Source organism: Nomascus leucogenys, chromosome 22a (assembly GCF_006542625.1).
Source record: "Nomascus leucogenys isolate Asia chromosome 22a, Asia_NLE_v1, whole genome shotgun sequence".
NCBI lineage: Eukaryota > Metazoa > Chordata > Mammalia > Primates > Hylobatidae > Nomascus > Nomascus leucogenys.
The window spans coordinates 59,908,307-59,933,971 of NC_044402.1; the positions used below are offsets into that span (position 1 = coordinate 59,908,307).

The 25,665-nt window shown below is 37.0% G+C and overlaps 1 protein-coding gene across 1 annotated transcript in view; it reads left to right on the top strand.

Annotated features, from left to right (window-relative positions):
- Positions 1 to 22,751, top strand: part of HMGCLL1 (3-hydroxymethyl-3-methylglutaryl-CoA lyase like 1) — a 191,798-nt gene extending 169,047 nt beyond the window's left edge. The window contains exons 8-9 of the mRNA XM_003254124.4: positions 17,281 to 17,406; positions 21,365 to 22,751. Coding sequence (XP_003254172.1) covers positions 17,281 to 17,406; positions 21,365 to 21,466 — 228 coding nt within the window. The 3' untranslated portion in view covers positions 21,467 to 22,751. The remainder of the gene's footprint in view (positions 1 to 17,280; positions 17,407 to 21,364) is intronic.
- The last annotated feature ends 2,914 nt before the right edge of the window (positions 22,752 to 25,665 follow it).

Consider the following 25,665-nt stretch of genomic DNA (forward strand, 5'->3'; position numbering starts at 1 on the left):
TGACGGACAAGAAAGAACTCTTGTTCTTCCTTGGACATTAATCTGTCCATGATGAATATTTTGTGTATTTTCCTGCCTACCCCATTTTTTTAATTATCTAGCCTGTGAGTGAAATAGCACTTGAATTTGACTCATATCTAAAGATTTTAATCTCATATATTTTCATTTTTAAGTAAGGATGACATTGAATTTCAGGTATTTCAAATCGTTGAAGTTAAAACAGAAACGTCAAATATGTTACAGGTTACACAGGAGCTTTTGTAAGCCTAGTGGTATTTGGAAGCTTTGCTACAACACCACATATGTGTGGGTTTGGCACTCCTCAATGAGAATCTTCAGCAAATGTTTTAGGAGTTTTGTCTTATATGACTTTTTTTCTTGGCTATCAGCACTGGCCATCATGGTTGTATGCCATCTGGAAGCTTATATGCATGTGACCTTCCCATTAAGTCACTATGTCTTTGCTTGGCATTTGTATGTCATATCTTCAGATGCCAAGGGAATGAACCTATCACAATAATGCTGTTGCCCCAAACTATAACAGCAAAAGCCCTTAATATTCTAATTTTATTTGGGTATGTTTATAATTTGATGACATAATTAGATAAAATTGAGCAAACCAACTTCAATATGTATTCATAGAAAGCCATAGGATTGGAGAAAATCCTAGAGCCGTCAAAGCTGATGGCTTCACTAACAGTAGAAGGGATTCCTTCTGCAACCTTTAGATTGTCTTTCAATACTTCAGTGGCAAGGAGATCATTATTTTGAAAGCTAACCCATTTGTGTTTGGGCAGCATTAAATAGCTAGAGAGTTATCCCCCATAATCAACCAAAATCTACATCTGTCTATTTGGCTCTGGAATCATACAGAATATGTCTACTTTCCTGACCACATAATGATCTTGAACTATGCAACTACAACTCTCATCTATCTCTGAGCCTTTTCCAAGGCAGATATGCACAATTGCCTCAACCATGGATTATATTATGTTTTCTAGATATGCGAGTTTTCTCCAAATCTGCTTTTCTTCTATATATTTAACTGTAATTATACTTATGTTTATTTTCCTACCTTCTTTGAATAACTGGCTTCAACTGCACCATTTCGGGTGCCTTCAGCTGGGCTATTTCTAGTGGCAGAAAAAAATTATTTTATATATTCACAGCCTTCCCTCTTCCTCCAAGTTGTACCCAATGCTTTAAAAAATTAATACCATTGTTAACATAAATATCTCATTAGATATTTTGATCAATGGTGGGTCTCAAGCTAGCAAGGTCCTTGGTAAGTCATTTAGAAATCAAGCTGAACTTGAGCTGTTTGAAATTCACAATAAGAATGTGAATGGTAATATTCATATAAGTAATATCATAAAATCTTCTATACTTTTTTGTTTTTATTTTTTTAGAGACGGGGGTCTCACTCTGAAGCCCAGGCTGAAGTGCACTGCTGTGATCATAGCTCACTGCAGCCTCAAACTCCTAGGCTCAAGTGATCTTCTCTCCTCAGTCTCCCCAGTAGCTGGGACCACAGACATGAGCCACTGTGCCTGGCCTGTAATATTTTTTGTACTTTATAGCATACATAATATTTTATATCTATGTAAAAACACAGCAGTGTCCAGTTTAATGAATTCTGAAGTTTACCCCCCAAATAGATGTATCCTAATAAATGGTGGAATACATGTGTAAATCCGCTTAGCCACTTCTCCTTTAAAACAGGTTTCAAGTTCCTCCTATTCTCTTCCCACTCCCTCCTGTGAGTGAGCTAAGTTTGAAGAGGGCTTAAGTATCATCCTGGCATTAGTGGGGAGTTACCTGGTCTGCAAACATTCTTAGTCCTCCCTTGTTTCCCCTGAGATATGACTATTCGGCCCATTCAGCTCTGTCCTTGTGATGGTACCCAAACCATGATCCACCCAACTCTAGCCCATACTCTGTACCACATCCTGGTCATGATTTTAGTTCCCTCTTGCCCACCAGTGATCTTTCAGCTCTGCTAGGGAAAATGGGAAATTGTTGTATGCTTTCTATGTCAGGTGTGAGTGTTCTGTATTCTTTGAAGTTACCTGAGAGCCACGGGCTAGGTATCTCACTCAGCCTTTGCTGCCCTGTTCCCTCTGTCAGCTGGATGCTGAGCTTCTGAGTCTTGTATGCCCTCCATTATACACCTTTGAAAGCAAGACCAGTCTCCTTTGTTATAGGGCTCCCCAAAACCCATATGAAATTCCTATCACTCATTATCCCTGCCCCCACCCCGGTACTCAGCAGATGGGAAGCCTTGTGCTTTTCCTAGAGACCTAGGAATCACTGTGTCATATCTTTTAAATTACTGACCAGTGGAGTCCAATTATTTGAGTTACAAGAATATTAAACTATAAATATAAACATTACCAAAGACATGAAATCACTCCAACTGCAAATGGGGAAGTGGAAAAAAAGTTATTTAATGAAAGATAAACGTGAATTTAAATTAGTTTTGAATAATTAGGAATGCTTCAGGAAACGTGGTAAATAGCCAGTTTTCTATATCTATAATGATTTTCAAGACAGCAACTTTCACCTTTCACTAAAGACGATTCTACATCCCACTCCAGTTAATGGATCACCCTCTATTTAGTTGTTGCTAAGCGAGAGATCTCAGTGCTTTGTTAATGGTATTTCTTTCTTCAGTCATTCCTCATTCATTTAGACAGTATTTTACCTAGTAAATTTATCTCAAATTTTTTCCTTAACAACAATCTTTTTTCTTATGCTTCATTTTAAATAGTCGTCACGAATGATTTGATGTATTGCACTAATTTTCTAACAAATGTTTCTACTTACATATTTCTCAGCCTCTATCCATCTCAATTATTGCTCCCTTGCTAGCAAAATTAGAAAAAAACAAAGTGCTGATGACGGCATGATTATTCATAAACCTTAGCTAGACCTTCATTTCTTACAGAATAAAGCTCAAATCCTATAGCAAGGCACAGGGACTTGCTCCGTCCATATCCCAAAAGGCCCTACAATAAACATCTCATTAAAATCTTCTGGCCAGGTGCAGTGGCTCACACCTGTAATCGCAGCACTTTGGGAGGCCCAGGTCACGAGATCAAGACCATCCTTGCTAACGCGGTGAAACCCCCGTCTCTACTAAAAATACAAAAAATTAGCCGGGCATGGTGGCGGGCGCCTGTAGTCCCAGCTACTTAGGAGGCTGAGGCAGGAGAATGGCGTGAACCCGGGAGGCGGAGCTTGCAGTGAGCCGAGATTGCGCCACTGCACTGCAGCCTGGGTGACAGAGCGAGACTCCGTCTCAAAAAAAAAAAACCAAAAAGACAAAACAACAACAACAACAAAAAACTTCTTAGTACATACTTTTCCACGTTGCTTCTTCTCTGTAGAATACCTCTTCCCACATCCTCTCCCCACCCTTGTCAATATCCTTCAAAGCCCAATTCAGAGGCAAACTATGTAACAACATTTTCACTATCCCTCCTCTCTTCCACCCGTTCCTTGCTCCACTACAAAATATACAAACCATCTCACTGGTGTTTCTGAACAGCTTTGTTTATAATTCTTATAATAACTATGACATTCTACTTTGTATTAAAGTTCTTTGTATTAATGAATATCTTCTCTGCCAGGTCATTAACTTAATGATGCTAGTTACTAGTCTTTGTTTCCCAGCAACAGTAGCCAACTCAGGCTACCTTAAGCAAAAGAGGAAAATTTATTATGAAGACACAGGGGTGTCTCAGGAAACTTCTTGGATAAATTATGCACGCAAGTCAAAAACAGAGATTTAGAAAGAAGTCTTTTTTTACCTCGTTCTGAATCTCAGCTTTACCTTTTACCAAACATGTAACATTATATATGATCATATTAAACATTCTGTGCCTCAGTTTCCTCAATTCAAAAAATGAGGATGATAATAATAGTACCCACTTCCAAAAACAAAGCTGGTAAGGGAATGAAGCTGGACCTCAGGAAGGACTGAAAATCTGTCTGAAATTCAGGCCATGTTTCTCTGATTCACCTATGCTTCACTTCTCATTTTACTAGAGATTGAATTTCTCTGCTCTCCATTATTCATGGAAAAAGTTACTGGTCCACAGCTCATTTGCTGTACATCTCACCTCTTATAAAGATGGATTCTGTCTTTGTCTGTTCCAAGTCTGGGTGAGAAGACTGTGATTGACCAAATTTAGGTCCAATCAGCTGCAGCCAAGATTAATAAAAGAGTCATTGAGCAGTTTCCAGAAACCCTTCTTTATGAGAGGCACTCCCAAGAGGAGAAGGTTTAAGGAGGAAACGAGATAGGTAGTGATCCACTCCAATGTTCCTTTATTTTTGTCCTCAAACGTAGTGGTGTGTCTCCAATTTTTACAATACATAGGCCTATATGCACCCTGATCTTGATATTACATACAGTATTGTGCCATACTCATTATTTGTTCAATTATGCCTTCAAGAATATTTGAATAATAACCTATTATGTTCTAGGTATTATGCCATATGCTGAAGGTATAATGGAATGAGATAAAGTGAAATTCCAGACATCATGAAGCTAATATATACTGCCTGCTGCTTTTGCTATTTTCAAAAATCTGGTCTGTACATTCTCACAAGCCATCCCTAGCTTATTAATATTTATAAAATTGCTCATTCTTTGTCAGAACCACTGTTTTCAATTCTTTTGTCCTTCAATATACTTAAAAAAAACTTATTAACATTTAGTTGTATTTTCACAACATTAGGTACATCTCCCACTAACATCTATATTGGAACTGGAAGTTATTTACCTCCTACCTCCTAGTGAAATTCCAGGAACAGAAAGGCCTAAGTTCTAAGTTCTATATGCATCACTATAACTGCCTATAACTGACCACCTACCTGACTTTTTTTTTTTTTTGGAGATGGAATCTCACTCTGTTGCCCAGGCAGGAGTGCAATGGCGCGATATCGGCTCACTGCAACCTCTGCCTCCTGAGTTCAAGTGATTCTCCTGCCTCAGCCTCCCAAGTAGCTGGAATTATAGGCATACACCACCATGCCCGGCTAATTTTTGTATTTTTAGTAGAGACGGGGTTTTGCCGTGTTGGCCAGGCTGATCTTGAACTCCTGACCTCAGGTGATCCACCCTCCTCGGCCTCCCAAAGTGCTGGGATTACAGGCGTGAGCCACCGTGCCCAGCCCTATGTGACTTTTGATAACCTCCAAAAGTTCTTTGTTAAGAACTATGGGGCCTAATTCATTTTAAATCAATCAATCATTAAACATATAAGGGATTTTGGCTAAATTATCTAGTTGTAAAAGTCTGTGATTTGCAGATTAGTATGAAAAATACATGGGGACCTCCACCGGAATACATATTGTCAATACAATATTGTTTATGGTCTCTCTCCTTCTCTTCCTACTTCTCTTCCCCATAACCATTAGCTCCATCCCCCTGTCTTTGTGCACACACTGAAGACTATTGTGAGAGCAGGGCAGGGCTGAGTCCACAAGAAGCAAGTGTTAGGGAGCTAGAAATGAGATGAACTCTTCATAGGACTCTCAGCCAATGAACTCGATTACTATGTTTTTGAGATCGGTTATTTGTTTTCTACAAAAGCTTCAGGGCCCTTGTTCCTTTAACATATCTCTGTCAAGGGATATATATATTGTCGCTCCTTACACCCTAACTCAAAGGACGGTTTTTTCTATTTATTTCCTGGCTCACCTCCTTGTTTCTGCCCTGGTCCCAAAACTCATCCTAATCTATAAGATTTTTTCTTTGTTAATTTTATCCTCTGTTCATGGCATCATTCCTTACTTCCATTTAATTAGCTGTCTTTTATGGTTTTCTACTTACATTTCTCACATAACCTTGATATCTCTCTATTCACATACCCCCCTCAACTTCTTCCTCAACTCTCTTCTTCCTTTTATCACATGTCCTCTGTCTGCCTCTACATCCTTGTTAGATATTTTTAAAATCCAACATTTTGCTATGTGCCAACCTATGTGATAAGCACATTCCATGAAAGACCTCATAGAATCCTCAACAAGCCTGTTAATTGGTACTATTATACTCATTTTACAGTTGAAGGAACAGAGGTTGAACAACATTATCAAAATCACACAGTTAAAATGGCACAACAGGTTTAAATGGAAGTCTGTCTTCTGAAACTGACAAGCAGTAGGCTGCATGCTCTTCATTTGTTCTGAAATCTTCTGCCAGCTCTACCCTGTCCTACTCTGCCGAAATGATCAAAACTTCAAAATTTGTCAATGGCATAAATCCAGTGGATTTTCTCAGCTGTCATTTTCCTTAACCATCTGTTGCACTGATCACTGTGGTATGTATTTAGAGAAACTTTTTCTACCCTGGCTTGTGACATTGAACTTCCTCCTGAACTCCTTGTCTCTTTCATTAACCCATCTTCTTTCTCCCACCTCCAAAAAGTGAGTGTTCACCAAACACCAGGATTTGAATCTCTGCCATTTTTATTCTAGCCAAGTGCCTTCAGGGAACTCAGAAATGGAATAAGTCAAGATGAGATCACTTTTTTCCTTATTTTTAATTGCTCTAAGAGATAACTGACTACCTAACGTAAAAAAAAATAGTAGCAATATATTATCAGTTTATTTATGTAAAAGTAACAGGGAAACAAGAGCACAAAGGCTGCATGGAAGGAATTGAGAATATACTGTTAGCAGCTCCTTGCCTATGTGTGACTGGTTATTTGAAGATAGATTATGGTTAATTAAAGATGTGTATTGTAAATGAGACGACAACTACTAAACAATTTAATGAAATCTAAATATTAAGTCAACAGAAGAGATCAAATAAAATCATAAAACATTCAATTTACAGAAGAGAACACAGAAAAGGGGAAAAAAATTAAAAATGTGGAACAAATAGAAAGCAGCCAGCAAAGCGGCAGATTTTAATCTAACCTTTTATCAATTGGTATATCCGTTCCAATTGGCTATGCTGATATAAAAACACACCTCGAAATGAATAATGACTCCAACATATAGATGTTTGTTTCTCACTGATTTAACAGCCCACCACACATGTTCCTGGTAAATGAGTGTGTTGTCTCCTCCAAGTGGTCATTCAGGAACTCAGGCTGCTTCCATCTTGTGGCTCACCACTCCCTAAGGCCTCACTGTCATCTGTGTTTGGCTATTAAAGAGGAAGAATGCTTGTTGTCTCTAAGAAGACTTCTTTTAGAAATGGCCTGTATCACTTTGCTTGCATGTCATTGGCTAGACTGTAGTCACATATCCATACCTAAGTACAGGGCAGCTTGGTACTATCAGCTAACTGAGGGTCCTGGAAGAAGAAACAGATTTTTGGTAATGAACTAGCTCTATCTGCCACAGACAAACAGTTCAGCCACAAAGTTAGAAATTTTCACAATGTTTTTATCCATAAAAACCATCTTGGAGTTTGAAACAATAAATATACTTTACAAGAAAAATTCAGTTTTGGGGGTAGCACCTTTTTAGGTACTACCTTTTTGCATTTTTAACTAGGACATCAGGTGACTCCAATACTTAGATGATATCATTCTGAGAAATACTGCACAAGGCAGGAGGGAGCCACTGTGACTGAAGCTGGATATATTAACATCTGAGATGTTTCCAGGAAGATCTGTTGTCTCTTGCCACTCAAGTGTGTTCTGGCGGCCAGTAGTATTGGCATAATTCAGGATTGTGTAAGTGATGCAGAATCCCAGGTACCACCTCAGACCTATTAAGTGAAACCATATATTCATTACAGTTTTAGGAGCACTGGTCTAATTATTTTATGCCAAGATGTTAGAGAACATGGATGGCTACAGAAGTAAAGTGATAGGAGCATTATCCAATCAACAACAGGAAAAGCAGATGATTCTGAGATGAATCATCTATAGAATTTGAATGGAATTCAAGCCATGTGAGCCTGAGGTAGACCAGAATACTTTTGGGGGTATGATACTGGCAAAAGAAGGAAATGACTATGAAAAAAAGTAGATAGACCCTTATTAATAAAGTTCATTTGTCCTAAATATATGAGTGGTATATATTTATTATAGAGGATTGGAAAAAATCTAGAAACACAAATAAATGGAACTATAGTTATTATCCTGTTCTTTTATCTTCCGTTTTCTCCTATTCGTTTTTTCATATTATATATTTTTGTATATATATTGTACTGTTTATATATTTATATATTTATATTTTTTGTATATATAATATTGTATTATACAGAAAAATTTTACTATTTCATAATAGTCAATCTTATGTAATTTATTAACTATCTCTATTTTTCGACATCTAACCTATGAACTTATTTTCACTGTTAATATTGAGTAATATTACAAAAAATATTCATCCTTGAACATAGATCTATCTGAATATTTCTGGCTGTCTTCTTGGGCTAGCTTCCTAGAAATACAGTCACTAGGACAACAAATATTTACTTTCTGAAGTTGTTTGCTAATGTTGCTAACTTGTGTGGAAACTTTTCAGAAAGTCTCATAAGAAAAGGAAGTTTTTTGATTTGTCAATGTTATTTTTCTAATTCACACCCTGCCTCCTGGAGTTGTTATATGGATTCAATGAATCAATGCATGTGAAGTGTTTAGTAATATGTCTGGGATATAGTCAGCATTTTGTTAACTATTAATATTGTGCAGTAGCACACAGTTGTTAAACCTGGATTTGCATTCTTACCCTGCCTCATACTAACCATATGAAGCAGGACATATCACTTGCACTTCATGAACCTCAGTTTACTCGTGAGTAAAATGGGCATGCGTTACTAACCACTTCAGGTTGACTTTGTGGAGCTTTATCATATGTGAAGCACATGGTACAATCCTTGTGAAAAAGTAAGCAATTCAGCAAATGTTCGCTCATAGTATTTATTATTTTTAGTCTTATAGAAATTGAAAATTTTCTTGCTTTTTTTTCCCTTACTCCCTTCAGTGTACACACTCCCATTTCTATCTCAATTTGAATGTATCCAATGAAGGTAGAAATATAATCTGTCTCCTTTTGAAGGCAAGGAGGAGTGAAGCATTTAGGAAAACCAGTTTTAAAGATGAGAAGTCTAATTATTTTGATTAATAATCACAGTAGCTTAGTCATTCCTCAACATAGCTCTCTCTTTACATCTATATATAATCCTATTATTTACTTACCAATTTTTATATATACTCCTGTTGACTAAAACGTTGACATTATTCATGTATGCTAACTGTTCATTATCTATGGCTTACCTATTGCGTATATTATGTTCACAATACACATCAATGGCAAGTAGGGTTCTCTCTCAGGTGGTACAATAGCTCATATAGTATCTATTTAGAGTCTTGGTTGAGAAGCAAACATCTGGACTTATTGGAAATAAGCCTGGCCACTGGAGTCCGAGTAATACTTCACGTATGGGTAATTTCAATCCTTTGGTAGAGTGAATATCAGCTATGAGAAACAAGTTGAGAATAAAAATATTGGAAAATAAGCATATTTTGATATTCTACATGAATATTCATGTTAAAATGAATAATTTTCACTTTCAGAAATTTTATTTTAAATTAAATCTAACATTTCTATAGATTATTAAATAAAATACTGATCTTAGGGGATAAAAAATGTAGATGACTTCAAAAATAATAATCCAGATCTAATTGTTTTTTGGGACTTTAGTAACCTCAATAACTAAAATTTTAGGTTTCATAAAATATTTTGAAAACATGTATAGATTAGAAATTTTGCAAAATGATTTTTTACTCCCTTTATTGTTGTATTTATTCATTTTATTTGGGTTATAAGATCATATCGCAACAAGAAAAAGTTGTGATGGTACTTTCAGTTAGCATATCAGCAACATCAGACCATTAGAACATCATACAGAATCAATACTCCCCGGAGCTCACCTAAGATTAGAATACAGACATGACATGTTTATGATATATCTACAGGCAATTTGCTCTCCTCCAGAAAAAGTTGCCGGTAACATTTTATTCATTTCCCTCTGGCCTTAGGTCCAAGCACATATGCAGAGAGCTCAGGTAGATAGAGCACACACAACTGAATTCACCAGGTTTATAGTATCCTGGGCCACTGAGTTAATAGCTTTGATTGTCAACTTTGAGAAAACGAGAAGCCAAGGACATCTCAGTCCTTAGAGTTATAATTATATAAATGTATTTATATATGTTATATAAAAATATATTTATGTATTATGTATGTTATAAATATTTAAATATGTTATAAATGTACATGTTATATATGCTATATATGAATATATAAATAAATATGTATATAATTTAGAAAGCATTGGTTCCCTGAGCACTAATAACCGTTGCTTCCCATTAGATAATCATAAGCTACTTCTCAGTAACAGCCAAAATATATAGTCGCTTTAATTTATAATGCTAAATTCTGTGAGCTACAGGACTTTTATTTATTCCAAGTCCCAGGCACAAAGAATGTGCTTAATAAACACTTTAAGTCAAAGGAAAAATACAAATATGCTGAATATATTGAACCACATTTCCATGTGTTCTACACCATTAGTAAGAGTGTCCTTATTTTAAATGCAGAAAACCCATTTGTTTGATAAATATAAAACTATTTACTATTTACAATTTTGAGGGACTGCAACACAGTAGGGTTGTAAATGTTTGACTTTAACTTGGTGGATTTTGGTGCTGTGTTGCCACCTTGTGGTTACTCATCTAAAAATGGACTTTTCAAAAACAAAAATCAAAAATAGACAAAACAGAATAACTGTTTTGCTTTTGTGATATATGGTGCAAACAGAAGTTTGTGCTGTGTGCTTACACACACACACACACAGACTCACAGTCACACACACACACACGCACGCACACCAGGAACCTGAGTCTGAAAGTAGTGATCGTGCTTGGAAAGGAGAGAAACAGAACAGCTTTCCAAGAGTAATCCTTTAATGCCGAAAGTCTCTCATATAGGAAAATTAGCTAAGTGGCCTATTATTTTCAAACACAAAATGATATGATTTCAATGGTTAAGTAAAAATGTCTTTTCACTCTTTACAATAAAGAATTAATAATAAAAAGAAATAATGTTTTTCTTCCTAATTTTTTTCAGAGCTTGTTTACATCATATTAAAATGATTTCTGATGAAATAAGGTAGTAGATGTGAAGAAAACATACATAGTGAAATCAGATTTTCTTAGAAGACTATGACTAGAAATTTCCAAAGCAGCTTGTTTAGAAAAACGAGCATATAATTTAGTATAAGGATAAAAGTATCATTGAGAAAATTTTTATTTCTGAGAAGAAAAATACACACTTAATAAAGTAGAGAATTTAGGGGAACTTGTATTAAAATATTTTTAAAGTACTGTGATTTTTTTTAAAAAGAGAGACTTTAAAGGGAATTGATGCCTTAATATTCTCCTTTATAGGTCATATATCCTTGAATAAACTCTTTAAAATTGCTTAAACTTTAAATCCACATACTGCATTTAGAACTGAGTCAATTAATTTGTGACTAGAGCTTGCAGAAAGAGAATTCTGTGTCTAGAGCTAATCTGGTACTAGAGAAAATCAGAAAGACCAATTTACAAGTCAAGTCCTCTTTTACTCAGATCATGTCTGCCTTCACCAGAGTATGTTTGCGGATTAGTCCTGTAGTCTTAGATCCTAGAAAGATCCATTATTGCAAAATATGAATAAATTCAGAGTCTTGGATTTATTTACATTCATTTTCACTTATTTACAGTCATTTTACTACAGGTTAAAATTTCCAAAAACTTTTTTATTTTACTTTTTCTACTTAGGTAGGTAATTAACATTCATCGTGGAGGCACTGGAAAACAGAGATAGAATTAAAGTAAAATAGGCCGGGCACGGTGGCTCACGCCTATAATCCCAGCACTTTGGGAGGCCAAGGCGGGCGGATCACGAGGTCAGGAGATCGAGACCATCCTGGCTAACACGGTGAAAGCCCGTCTCTACTAAAAATATAAAAAATTAGCCGGGCGTGGGGGCGGGCGCCTGTAGTCCCAGCTACTCAGGAGGCTGAGGCAGGAGAATGGCGTGAACCCCGGGGGGCAGAGCCTGCAGTGAGCCAAGATCACGCCACTGAACTCCAGCCTGGGTGACAGAGCGAGACTCCATCTCAAAATAATAATAATTATTATTATTATTATTTATCTGTAATCACAGCACCCATGATCATTACTGTTAGCACTTTATGTATCTCCCAAATCCTTTTTGTTTTTAGGAAATTGTATCATGACTCTATGTACTGTTATAACATCTTCTAACCTGTTTTTCCCTTAATCATGCAGTTAAATAGCATCATCATTTTGTTTTCTAGCTACACCATAAAGCTATTCTCCATTGTGAGACATTTGTGAGACATTTCAAATTTTCATTCTTAAAAAACATACTGTGATGAGTCTTTACATAGATATATGTGTGTGTGTTATATATCCTATACAAAACAAATATACAATATACATCCCCCATATGTATTTATTTTTATCTAGTTATTTTCTTAGGATTTGTTAAATATTTCTAGAAAGGACTCTTTGATAAGGAACTGTTGGGACAAAGAATATTGACGAGTGAAGATTTATTACTAAATAATTGCTCACTCAAAGAATTCCAATTAACTGTACATTCCTACTCATTTAGGTTTGACTGTTTACCTTCAGTTCCAACAACACTCCCTTTGTCATTGATATTTATTGAACTATAATGTATATATGGAAATGTGTACAAATTATAAGCTCAATGAATTTTCACAAACTGATGCTATCAACGTAATCAACTCAGTTCAAGAAATTTATTACCAGCACCCTCGAAGCTCTCCTTGTGTCCATTTATATTCACACTTCAAAGGATAATTATTAACCTCTCACTGCTTTGATTAGTGTGGTCTGTTTTAGGACTTTATCTAAATGAAATGATGTATGTCTTCTTTTGAGCCTGACTTTTTTTTTCAAGCAACCTTGTGTTTGTGAAATTAGTCCATGTTGTTGAAGTTGTAGAGTGTTTCATATATTTGAGCTCTATATTATACTATTTCGATGCCAGCATTCTTTTTTAATTGTTGTCAGTCTGAAAGTGTAAAATACAGTGTTATAGTTTTCACTCACAATCTTTGATTTAATGTGAGGTTGAACTTTTTTTTTGGCTTCACTGGTTATTTATATTTGCTCTAGTGTGACATTGGTCATTTATTGTTCCTCTGTGGTAATACTGGTTTCTCTATTGTAAATAAATCTTTCACTTTTGCCCAAGCAATAGGTTACATTGGCCTTTAGTTACAAAATAGAAGAATGACTGTTGTTTCCTCGCTCTTTCCCAAAAGACCAATTAAGACTAAAAACTGTTCTTTTGACAAAGTAACAAGTTTTCCTTCTGGGACTCCTGTAGTTGCAGGGTCTTGATCCTCAGTAGTGAGAAAAGGAACATGATACGTGGATTCCAGATCCCAAAAGTGAATCATCCACATTTCGGGCTGAAGCCATTTCTCACCTATCATGCTGATTCCTCTGACTTTTGCCACTTTATACTTTTTTGGGTATTTTTTCAAAACCTGCTTTTCTTTAAATGCTGACCAGTCCTGGTTAACTGTTTGCTGCCCCAGGGCACAAAGTTTCTCTAAAGTGAAACCTGACCCATACCCCGGATTGATAAAGGGTGAGATAGATAAGAAACTCTACTTTAGGGATTTGAGAATCACTGGGTAACAGGAGATTCTAGGACAGAGACTCTGATTTAATTAATTTAGGGAGAAGCTTGGACATTGGTCATTTGAAAAGGGTTCCAGGTGATTCCAGTGGGTTGACAGGGTTGAGACTAATGGAAATTTCTGGCTCCTAAGCTGATACATTCAGGTCCACTGAATACATCAGTTTTAACCTATAAGTAAAGAAATGCCCCTGCCTGTTTATATCATGGCAGACTCCCAGAGACGGGTCAACATCTTAATATTTGTCTTTTCCAAGTACTGAACAATGCCACAAATTTCACTTCTAAAGTATAATTCCCCATTCTTACTGCTTTCATAGTAAATGAAAATTGTCCTAAAGGTACCAGTATTTTACTGCTGAATATGACTGAACCTGTGAGATCATTATGTGAGAAATGTTGTGGTGATGGAAAGAAGGCAATAGAGACCTTCCCATGTTGGAGAGTATAAGAAGAAGAAATGGAGGTAGAGAAACAGTCTATCCTTTGTAAACTTTCCTTAGGTCCCAAAGAATTCTAGGGCTTTTTAAGGACTGTAGTTCTTCCTTTGTGAGACTTTGTGAGTATCCTTTTCAGTCTTGCAAAGGAAACTCTATGAAAGTGGTTGAAAACCCACAGTCCCTTTGGCATGCCTAAAGGACACGGGAGCCAACTGAGAGAGCTCCCCAATGGCCAAATGTTGAACAGTTTGAGCAACAAAAGACGTAAATTGGTATTACATTATAACCCAAAGTGCAAAATAATTACCTATAATTAGCTATGAGTCCTCCCTAACATAGATACATGTTAGAATAAGTAAATAAATGAGAATGGACAAATTTTCCATACAGAACAATTCAAAACTTTTGTGTAGATACTTCCCACTCTTTAAGTGTGAGCTATGCATAGTGACATTTTTCCAAAATGAACAATATAGAAAGACTGTGGGGAGACTTTATAATGCTGATACCTGGAAGACACCACCTCAGCTAGACAATAAAAGTTAATACCAGCCATCATAATTTATATTGATATTATGTATCCTTGATATAATGCTTTCAGGATGGCACTTTACCTCTGTGGTCTTCTCCCAAAACTCTATAACTCCAGTCTTAACAGGAGAAAAACTTAGACAAACGCAAATTGAAGGACATTGTACAAAATACATGATGAGCACTTTGGGAGGCTGAGGAGGGCGGGTCACATGAGGTCAGGAGTTTGAGACCAGCCTGGCCAACATAGTGAAACCCCGTCTCTACTAAAAATACAAAAATTAGCCAGGTGTGGTAGTGCGCACCTATAATCCCAGCTACTCAGGAGGCTGAGGCAAGAGAATCGCTTCAACCCAGGAGGCGGAGGTTGCAGTGGGCTGAGATAGCACCACTGCACTCCAGCCTGGCAAACCGAGCAAGACTCCATCTCAAAACAAAACAAAACAAAACAAAACAAAATCATGACTTATACTACTCAAAAAAAATAGTTCGGAGAAACTGTCACAGCCCCTAGGAGGCTAAGGATACCTGACTACTAATGTGGTATACTGGTAAGCTCCCAGAACAGATAAAAGACACCAGTTTAAAAGTGTCTTTAGAAATGTCATTTTAAAAGTCTAAAGAAATCTAAATATTGCATGGATTTTAACAAAAACATGTCAACATGTGTTCTTTAGTTATGACAAATATACCGTAATAATATAAGATCTGACAAAGAAGCCAAACTTCAGTCAGGTTTCTAAAACTTCTCCTAAGCCCCCCTCTTCACTTCCTTGTAAAATCCAGTTTTAGCAATTCCTACGAAATCAGCTTAACAAGAACCCCTATAGTCAATATCCAAATGCCCGATCTGATTAGGTCTCTCCTCCTCCACCAACCCGAAGTTCATGTCTGATCACCCTATCCTGTCTTCAGCAAAAATCCTGGTAGGTCAGTTGAGCCAGAATTCCTTTCACTCCTAATGTTTTCTCCTGGTAATTTTTAATCCACTGACCCCCACCCCACTCCTTGGCTATAGATTCTCACTTGCCCATGCTGTATTTGGATTTGAGCGCAGTCTCTCTCTCCTGCATTGCATGTGGTCCCTGTACCTACTGCAATGTTCCTAAATAAAGTCATCCTTGCTGTGCTTTAATAAGCATCATTGAGTAATGTTTTCTGTAACAGATGTTAACCATAGAGAAAACTGAGTGTGCAATATATAGGAATTCTGTTTTATCTTCACAAATTTTGTGAAGATCAAAAACTATTTTAAAATTAAAAGTTTATCAAAAAAGTAAAGAAGGGAAGGAAGGCAGGAAGGAAGGGAGAAAGACATTCCCACATAAGCAGCAGCCGTCAGAATCTTGTCAAAATTTAAAATTCTCAAGTCGCAGCCCAGAACTTCTGAGTCAAAAATTCAGGGGATGTAGCCGCAACCTGTGATTGAGAACCACGATCTAGTTGGTTGGACAAGAGCTCTGCTTCCAGGTGCTTCTCATTTTTGATGTGGCCATGTAACTTTTTCTTTAATGCCCAAGAGTGAAGAATCAGATTAGGCTTTACTGTATCTTCTGATTACCGAATGGTTACCCTTCACAGAGGAATGTCGTGCCTGCCTCTGTTCTTCTCATCTTGTTAACATTTGAACTCCGGGACCCTTCTCAGACCCTGTTGTGCTCATGTCTTCCCTAACTTCTCCAGCACACATAGACAGCTCTTCCACCTCTGATATCCCCAAGCACATAATCATGTACCAACTCTCATGTTTCCAGAGGCTATAAATCAAGGCAGAGTGTAGATGCCCTGGAGACAGAAGATTTCACCTACCAGATGGTGACCTTGGGTAAATTGTTTATTCCCTCTGTACCTGAGTTTTCTTTCTGTGAATTGGGGATGATACAAGAGTATCTGCTTCATGGGTTTGGGGGAGAATTGTGAATTAATACACATAATTTGTTAATAACAGCATCCAGCACTTAGTGAGGAACCAACAATATAAGCTGGTGTTACTGCTGGTGGCAAGTGTTTTGTCTCTTAAATATTTCTTCCTTCTCCCAAAGTAGTGGAGTTTTGTGTGCAAAACAATGGATGTCTCGATAAAGACTGGGTGAGTTGAATGGGTAAAGTGAGCCCACAAAATCCTATTTCAAACCCAGTGACTTCTCTCTCCCCTGCCCTCACACACCAGTCATGTAAGGCATTTTGATGTTGAATTAGAATGAAAATATTTCATGTTGCTTGTAAAATGCTTTTAGAATGAAGCTAGAGAATTGGATAATATGTGAAAATCTGGAGTAAATTAAACTTACTCTAAGCTTCACCACCTACAGTTGAGCTGTTACCAATGAACAACACCATTTTGCTTTTGATCAAAGATTATTCTAGTTCCAGAGAGCCTTAGCAGAGTTTCTGTTAGCCTCAGAGACAAGATTAGACATAAAAGAAATAAGCACCCCGGGGACCGTTCTAGAGGCCAGTGGGTAAGTGAATATGTTTGAACAACCAGTTCAGATTTTCCTTATTTGCTCTTTACCACAGGTAAAATAGAAATGCAACAATTTACATGCCATAAACATACAAGCTTTAGGTGGTTTGGTTTGTTTTCCAGATGGGAATTAACGTGGTGGACTCTGCAGTGTCCGGATTAGGTGGCTGCCCTTATGCAAAAGGTGCTTCTGGGAATGTAGCCACTGAGGATTTGATATATATGCTTAATGGCCTGGGGCTCAATACAGTAAGTTACTTTAACATATTTTAATATTCATGCATTCCTTGCAGCTCCAAATTGCAATGCTTCTAAGATGTGGGAAGCAATTTTGAGGTCAAAGTTTTACTACACTTTTGCTATTTGCTAAAATGCACAGTGGGAAAATGCAATAAAAATTCTTTTGGGGTCTTTATAAAGTAACTCATTGCTATAGCTCAATCACCAGTAATGCTACCATTTCACATTTTTATAGTGCTTCATGACCTCTAAAGTACTTTTTCATGTATTATCTGATTTGATTTTATACACTTTGTGAGTTGGAGCCTGTGTCTTTGCTGTCATGATTGTTGAGTTTTGCAGTTTTGTTTTCTGTATGGATGTTTTTCTTGGAGAAAACTGATATCTTGATTGTCTCAGTGACAACTATAGCTTCTGGAAGAACTCCCAGGGCACTTTTTATATGATCAGTGAAAGAGGGGAGCTTCATAATACTTAGCATGTGAGACACTAGATGGCAAGCATAGTCTCTTTGCAAGTTTACCTGAAAAGTCACATGCTATGTAACCACATCCACTAAATTCAGCACCTTGTTTTGCCCTATGATTGTTAACACAACCTGTTAGTCTATAGAACAGATTTATTTAGGAAAAAAATAAAAATTACAGATGATTAGACATTTAGAATTTCTGAGATGTGAAATAATCATCTGTATTGTAAAATGAAGTTTTTTACTCTCCGCTGCTCCTATTCCTCCTTTTTCCTCACTCTACTTACATTGATGCTCCTGCTTCATTAAACTTGCTTCTAGTCTACAGTTCTATACCATTTTATTCCTCACTTCTACTCCTTGCTCAGGTTTTCACTACCACATGAAATGGCCTTATGCCTCGTATTCCATTTGGCCTGGAAAGCAAGACACCACCATCCTAAAAATAAGCCGTCTAGCATCTCCCTGCCTATCCTCCAGGTCAAACTGTTAGGTCCCACTCCTTAGTGTTTTCATGTTTTCCTCTGAACTTACCACAAGGTTATATAATTATCTTGTTTATGTGTCTAGCTTCCCTTGCAACCACAGAGCAATTATGACAGCTTATTCGTACTTTAGCTTGGTGCCTGTGGCATAAAGATGCTCCATAAATATTTATTGAAAGACTGATTTCACTTGGCACTAAACACCAACAGCTGTTGCCCATAAACACCAAAAACTATTGCCTATTTTCTCTGGTTAGAAATAAATGTTATTTCATTTATATTGTATCTTAATCATTTATATTGGAAGCTAACGACATAAAACGAGCGTAAATAGTTCCTTCTTCGAAATTTAGATGACTGAATTGAACTCCATAGCTGATAGCTGATGCTTAATATATGCCAGTTATGTTCCATAACTCTGGAGTCCAAATGCAAATAAGTCAAGTCTATTCCTAAAAATTTCACCATCCGGCCGGGCGCGGTGGCTCACGCTTGTAATCCCAGCACTTTGGGAGGCCGAGGCGGGCGGATCACGAGGTCAGGAGATCGAGACCACGGTGAAACCCCGTCTCTACTAAAAAATACAAAAAATTAGCCGGGCGTGGTGGCGGGCGCCTGTAGTCCCAGCTACTCGGAGAGGCTGAGGCAGGAGAATGGCGTGAACCCAGGAGGCGGAGCTTGCAGTGAGCCGAGACTGCGCCACTGCACTCCAGCCTGGGCGACAGAGCAAGACTGTCTAAAAAAAAAAAAAATTTCACCATCCAAGGATTGCTACATTGAGTAGCTGCCACAACTCAACTAGTCACCCACGACAACAAACCAAGATTCTCTATAGAATTTAATCTCACTATGGATTCCACATCCAATCAGTTATCAAGAGCTGCTAATTTGACTTTAAAATATTTTGGTTGTTTGTCCCTCCCTTATTACCTCTGCTATGACTACATTGATGCAGGTCTGCATCTCTTCCCTGGGTGTTCATCCTCTATACTGGTCGCTGGCCCCAGACTTGCCTTTAAATCTATCCTCCATGCTACCATCAAAGGGTTACACCTAACGTATAAGTATGAATAGGCTCTACGTCTGCCTGAGCACGGATCAGTGGATTCTAATTTCCTGAAAGCAAGCCTGTGCTCTATCACATAATCTGGCCTATTATTACCTTTTCCAGGGTTAATGGTATATTTTACCTTTATCCATGTATGCCATGGATATTTAAGATATCTTGGACTGCTCTTCTCTCTGCCTGCATACAGTGCCCCCATACATCCTCCATCCTCTTTTATACTTTTTGTATAAACCTCGGGTCAGGCTTTACCCTTCTTGGCACTTTGCCCTGACACATTCCTTTCTGCATTTTTTTTTTCCTCAGTGGGTTGGTGGCCTCACATCTCTGCCTCCATAATAACCTGGGCATATCTCTATTTGTGGCTTTAACTATGGTACAGAATTTTCTGTTGTGAGTCCACATTGCTTGCTTGAACTTGAAGGCAGAAACCACATTCTACAGGAGGTTCTTGAAACTCCAGAATCTATCATAGTACATGAGACATATTTAAGCACCTGATAAATAATTTAAGAATACATGCAGTGTTGTTTCATAATGATATCTACTGATTAAATAAAATGGTAGAGAAAAGCCAAAACAAAATTCTACTTTGGTGCAATATCAACAAATTCTACTGTATAATTGTGACAAATGGAATTACTGAAAAGAGAAGAAAGACATTAATGACCAAAATCTTTCTATCAACCCTTGCCTGATGTAATTTATAAGTGAAAGGCATCCGAAGTTAATTGTTTACAGAATTTAAGTATCATTGGATTAAGGATGTTAAACAGATACTCCATGTAAAGCCATTACCACGACAAAACCAAATTTCTCAAACCAAAGCAAATGTTAGTATCCTGAAAACAACTTTGTAATAAAAAGACATCATGAAAATAATTTACAAGTATCATTTTACAAAATATTTTTAATTCTTAAAGAGATAAGTACTTAGCTATATCGAAATGTCTCCAATTTCTAAAAGGATATTCATCGTTATGAAAAGCCCCTATGAGTTTTTATACTTGTCTATTTTATGAAAGTGACAAGTTTTCATAGATATTAAAAAGTACTTTATAATAGCAAGGGAAAGTGAATATTTTCCATTTTAAGCCCACATTGTTCTAGTCCATATTGAGGGGGAACACAGACGCTTATGAAATGCCAAGGGCAAGTTTGTGCTTCATCCACTTAATGCTTTGCCTCCTCCTGTGACAACAAAGTGCTGGGTGGAAACTTTGATAGTGACCCTTTCATTACACCAAAGCCAAGAGCATGCCCTGAACTTGGCCTTTATACCCAACTGCATATCTGTCATCCATGGATTTACCTGAGCTTTTGTTGATCCTATTTATACTTTCAGACAGTACAACCTCTCAGGCAAACAAGTTCCAGATGTGTACTAAATACCACTTCATTTTATTTCACTTGCAACTACTTCCTTCAGTATCATACTAGTAATAGTATTTCTGGCCTTGGTTTAAAAAATATATATGTATATATATGCATTCACTTTTTCTGTAATCCTTATGGCTTTTTCAAGTTTGTTTCTTCGTGTAGTAAAGAGGATCGTTTTTTTCTAACTCAGTTCTTATCTATAAACTGCTCCAAAACATTATTTTGATTGTCCTTCACTGCTGCTTTGTGGACTGTTTTTGTAGTTCCATTATTGTCCTTCCTAGACTCTAGATCCAGCCTGAATTATGATGTTTTTCACGTGTGTCTACCTATATTATTATACAAGGGTCAGATTCAAGATATGCTGTAATAAAGCAGAAAAATCTAAAATGTTAACAACGTTATTCATGAAAACAAATGTTGCCCCAAAATTGATAATGACCAACACCGCTTTGTTTAGTAATTTTAAATGGTTAAGTAACTACTAATAAAATTTACAAGGCTATGTTTTATCTTTTTCCTCTCTAATCCCTCTGCCTTCCTGATATTCCTTCTTTTCCTCACTAGGGTGTGAATCTATACAAAGTGATGGAAGCTGGTGACTTTATTTGCAAAGCTGTGAATAAAACCACAAACTCTAAAGTAGCACAAGCCTCCTTCAATGCTTGACTTGAATGGATTTATGACATACAGTTGAGAAGATCAATTTCAGCCCCAATACTCATCTGAAAATCATTAATGTCAACTTGCGCTGATATGTGAAGTAATGGACAAGAGTGGGAAAAAAGAGATCCTTTTCAAAAAGATTATAACTGGATAGATTAAGTCAACAAAATGCAATATCAGTCATCAGGTAAATTGCAAGCTGAGGATAAATAATAAAACTTGTCATACTTTTGAACTTGGAAAAAAGTCTCTTTTGCTCTTGTAGAGATAACTTTTTAATTTAGTAGATGGGAAAATTGACTTCATATTTCCCCAAGTATCAAATACTGTGTTAATACTTAATCAAGCAGGCTTAACACAGTGTACATATCGTCAGTAGTTTATGAGCTTCTGCATAGTATGCAGAGTGTGTGGCCTCAATATTATGCATTATGCCTCTGGATCTCAACTATTCGTTTGCCAAGTCAGTTATGTTATGGACCAAAAGCCAAATCTCCATCTGACCCTACATAATTTTAGCAATAGAATTTTTATATTTTGAGTATGGCTAACATCTGTTAACTATTTCAGTGACTTTATCTGGTTCCAAGAGGCTGTGGCCAATGGCAAGATGCCATAGCCTGGAAACATATTACGACCTCCCATGTTTGTTCCATGCATCCAGTTTACCATACTTTACCTATCATCAGTTATAGTAAAAACCAGCATGGTGTTACTCAACTATTGAGAAATTGTAAGCTATTATTTTTGTCCTGATGTCTAAATTGCAGTGATAAGAATAGGTTGATACATGTATCATAATCTACCTTTATAATTTTCAGATCACTTTCAAATTGCCCCGTGAAATATTGTGATCCTAAGAATATTAAGATAATTTTAGGTTAATGAAATACCTATTTTCCTTTGATTCATGGTGCTTTGAATACCCACATTATTTTTTGGTGTATTTTTTAGTGGTTATTTTAAAAGTTGAAGTGGCTGAAATTTTGTCTATTGTCCTAGAAGTGATTGCCAGAAATTGCAAGATGTAATATATCAAAGTCAGAGATGAGGAGCAGGAGGACTATTCAAGATAAACTTCTGTAACCTATGCAAATTTTATGGGGGCAGTATTATTACACATGGATCTGAAATGTCAGCTCTAGTATTTAGAGAGACTTCTCTAATAATACTGGGTGATATTATCTTTGAGTAAATTTGAATATAAATTGAAACATAAAAACGAGTACTGTGAACTTTCTAGGAAATATTCATTAAAACCATTGAAATAAAAATAAATTCAAGAAAGAAAGAGAAGTACTGATTGTAACTATGTTGCACGGTTCTGGAGGAGGAATACTGAGAGCAATTCTCTGCTTTGGGGTTAATGTTTGGGGGTTAGGGGAAATTCAGGGAGCAGACAAAAATCAAAGCTGGGTATGAATCTTTTTCAGTTACATCTCCCTGTGCATCTCTCTTCATGAAACACATGACCCTGCAGACTGGCAGTCATGGGACACCTGCCATTAGCGTGTACAACTGGATATGTACCCCATATTCTGAGGAGACTGACTTCCTATCTCTTACAAAGCTATGCAGTTCTTAAGTTGAGATATTTGGAAAAGCATCACTTGTTACAAACTGCCTATATTAACAACTAAGGGGATGATGGGAAAGCATTGCTGTTTTGAAATGAAAACCATGGACTTTGAAAGGCAGAGCAAGTAGTCAGAAATCCAGGTACAGTCTAGAGCACAGTTACATAGCATCCATATCAGTCTAATGAGTCACTTCCATGAATACCTTGATGCTACTGAATCACATTTAGTATGAGAAAGCTTGTTGTAGGTATTTGGTATCCTTTCTCCACACAAACCATCTAAATCCCTTTGATAGTTTAAAGAGAGTTTCTTTTCTGGTTTTATTTTCTCCACCTTATTTATCTTTTGGCCTCTTCCTTCTCTATGTTTGACTGCAGACTCACAAATGCACAGTTGCCTTCATTCTTATAACTCAACATGTGGTCCAAGACCAGCAGGATCATCCCCTGGGACCTTTTGAGAAACAGAATCTGAGACTTCACTCCATACCCATTGCATCACAGTTTGCATTTTAAACAAGATCCTTACATGACTTATATGCAAATTAACTTTGAGAGGCACTTGCCTAGTTGATACCTCCACTTGGGTATCCAACAGGCTTCTCAAGCTTCATATATATTCAAAATTCTTGTACCATTTTTCACTTTGTGCACTGTAGTCTACCCCACTGTCTTCTCTCTGTTTTTGGAACAAGGTACACTCAGATCCATCTCAGGTCCTTTACCTTAGTTGTTTTCTCTGCCTGTTTCCCTGGCTCTTTCCTTGGGCATGATTGGCTCCCTCTTGTCATTGAGGTCTCAGCATAAATTTTACCTCCTTAATGAATCTTCCTGGACAAGTCAGTTTAAAGTAAGTCCTGTTACATTCTCTCACATCAACTCATTGAATTATTAATTATAGAATTTTTACCTTGTTTGTTTATTCTTTCGTTTTCCAACAGAATATATATACCATGAGAGCAAGGGCTTTGCTATCTTCTTCACTCTTAGTTCCACAGTGCCTAGAACAGAGTGCTAGGGTCTGGCACTAAATACCAATAAATGTTAGTTAGAGTGAAGAATAGAAACGGGTTTAATTCAAACATTTGGGAATTGAAGGAAGGAAACTATTCTGCATGAACTCTGCTTTCTGAATATATACATATATATTTCCTGAGCCCTTAATAGATTTTTAAGGTTTATTTTTTTCCAGTTTATATGTTGAATGATTGAATTAAGGAATGAATACATATATACACCAAAGAGGTTGTTAAGAAATGTTGGATAAACCAGAATTGTAAGTGAAATACATATCTTTTTAAGCAGAATAAAGTAAAAGTGAAACTGCTGGAATTGATAACAACAAATGGACAATATCAATAACAACAAAAACCTTCCTGAGGTAAAGAGTCAACAGCTATAATAAGCAACTAATCAGCTTTGCTGTGGGCATGCCATTGCTTTCTGTGTGTCTTACACACATGCACACGGGCACACACACATGCATACATAATACACCGTTCCCGATATGGCCAGAAAAATTTAGTTTTCTCAAATTTCTGTAACCTGTCTCTTCTCTATCAAAGAAACAAGAACTGCATTGCCTACTTAAAAGTCCACTGTAACATGTCATCGAAGAAAAGCGAGCCTGTTTTATCAGCTGTCATCTATATTATTAAGAGATAAAAATTTCATAATGACTTGATATCAAGACCTCATCACTTCAGTATTCCTTAAATTCCTCTAGTAATTTATAGGAATTTCAGAGTCAAGTCTTAGCAGAGAGATACTCTTAATTTTCTGTCGCTGACACATAAGCAAACTTATTCTCTGTGATCTCAATTCATGTTGTACAGATTAATCAGTGGATGATGGGAGAGGAGTTTAACAATGTTGATGCCTGAACTTCACCCTCGGATATTTTGATTTAATTGGTCTGGAGTAGTACTTCAAGCATCAGCGTTTTTTAAAAAATGTATACAAGGCAATTCTCATGTGTAAGTTTAGTTGAAAATCTCCAATTTAGAGCGATGGTTTTGAAAGTGTAATCCCAGGAGCAGCAGCAGCAGCAACATGGCCTGCTTTTCTCAGGAGCTTCATCCAGAGAAAACTGCATCATCTCAGAGTCAGCTATAAAATCCAGATTGTGAATCTGTGTATACTACAGAGATAAAGGACAGTAAGAGGACACCAACTGTATTAGCCCATCCTTGCCTTGCTATACCTAAGACTAGGTAATTTATAAGAAAAGAGGTTGAACCACATGGTTCTGCAGGCTGTACAGGCAGCATAGCACCAATATCTGCTTCTGGGAGGGCCTCAGGAGGTTTTTACTCATGCTGGAAGGTGAAGCAAGAGCCAGCACTTTACACGGCAAAAACAGGAGCAAGAGAGAGAATAGGGAGGAGGTACCACACTTTACAACAACTATCACCAGGACAGCACCAAGAAGATGTTAAACAATCCATTAGAAATCCACCCGCGTGATCCAATCACCTTCCACCAGGGCTCACCTCCAACACTGAGGGTTACAGTTCAACATGAGAGTTAGAGGGAATACGTATCCAAACTACATAACCAACTCGTTAGAATTCAAATTAGGATTCACTAGAGATGCAAATTCTCAAACTCCAACATAGATGTA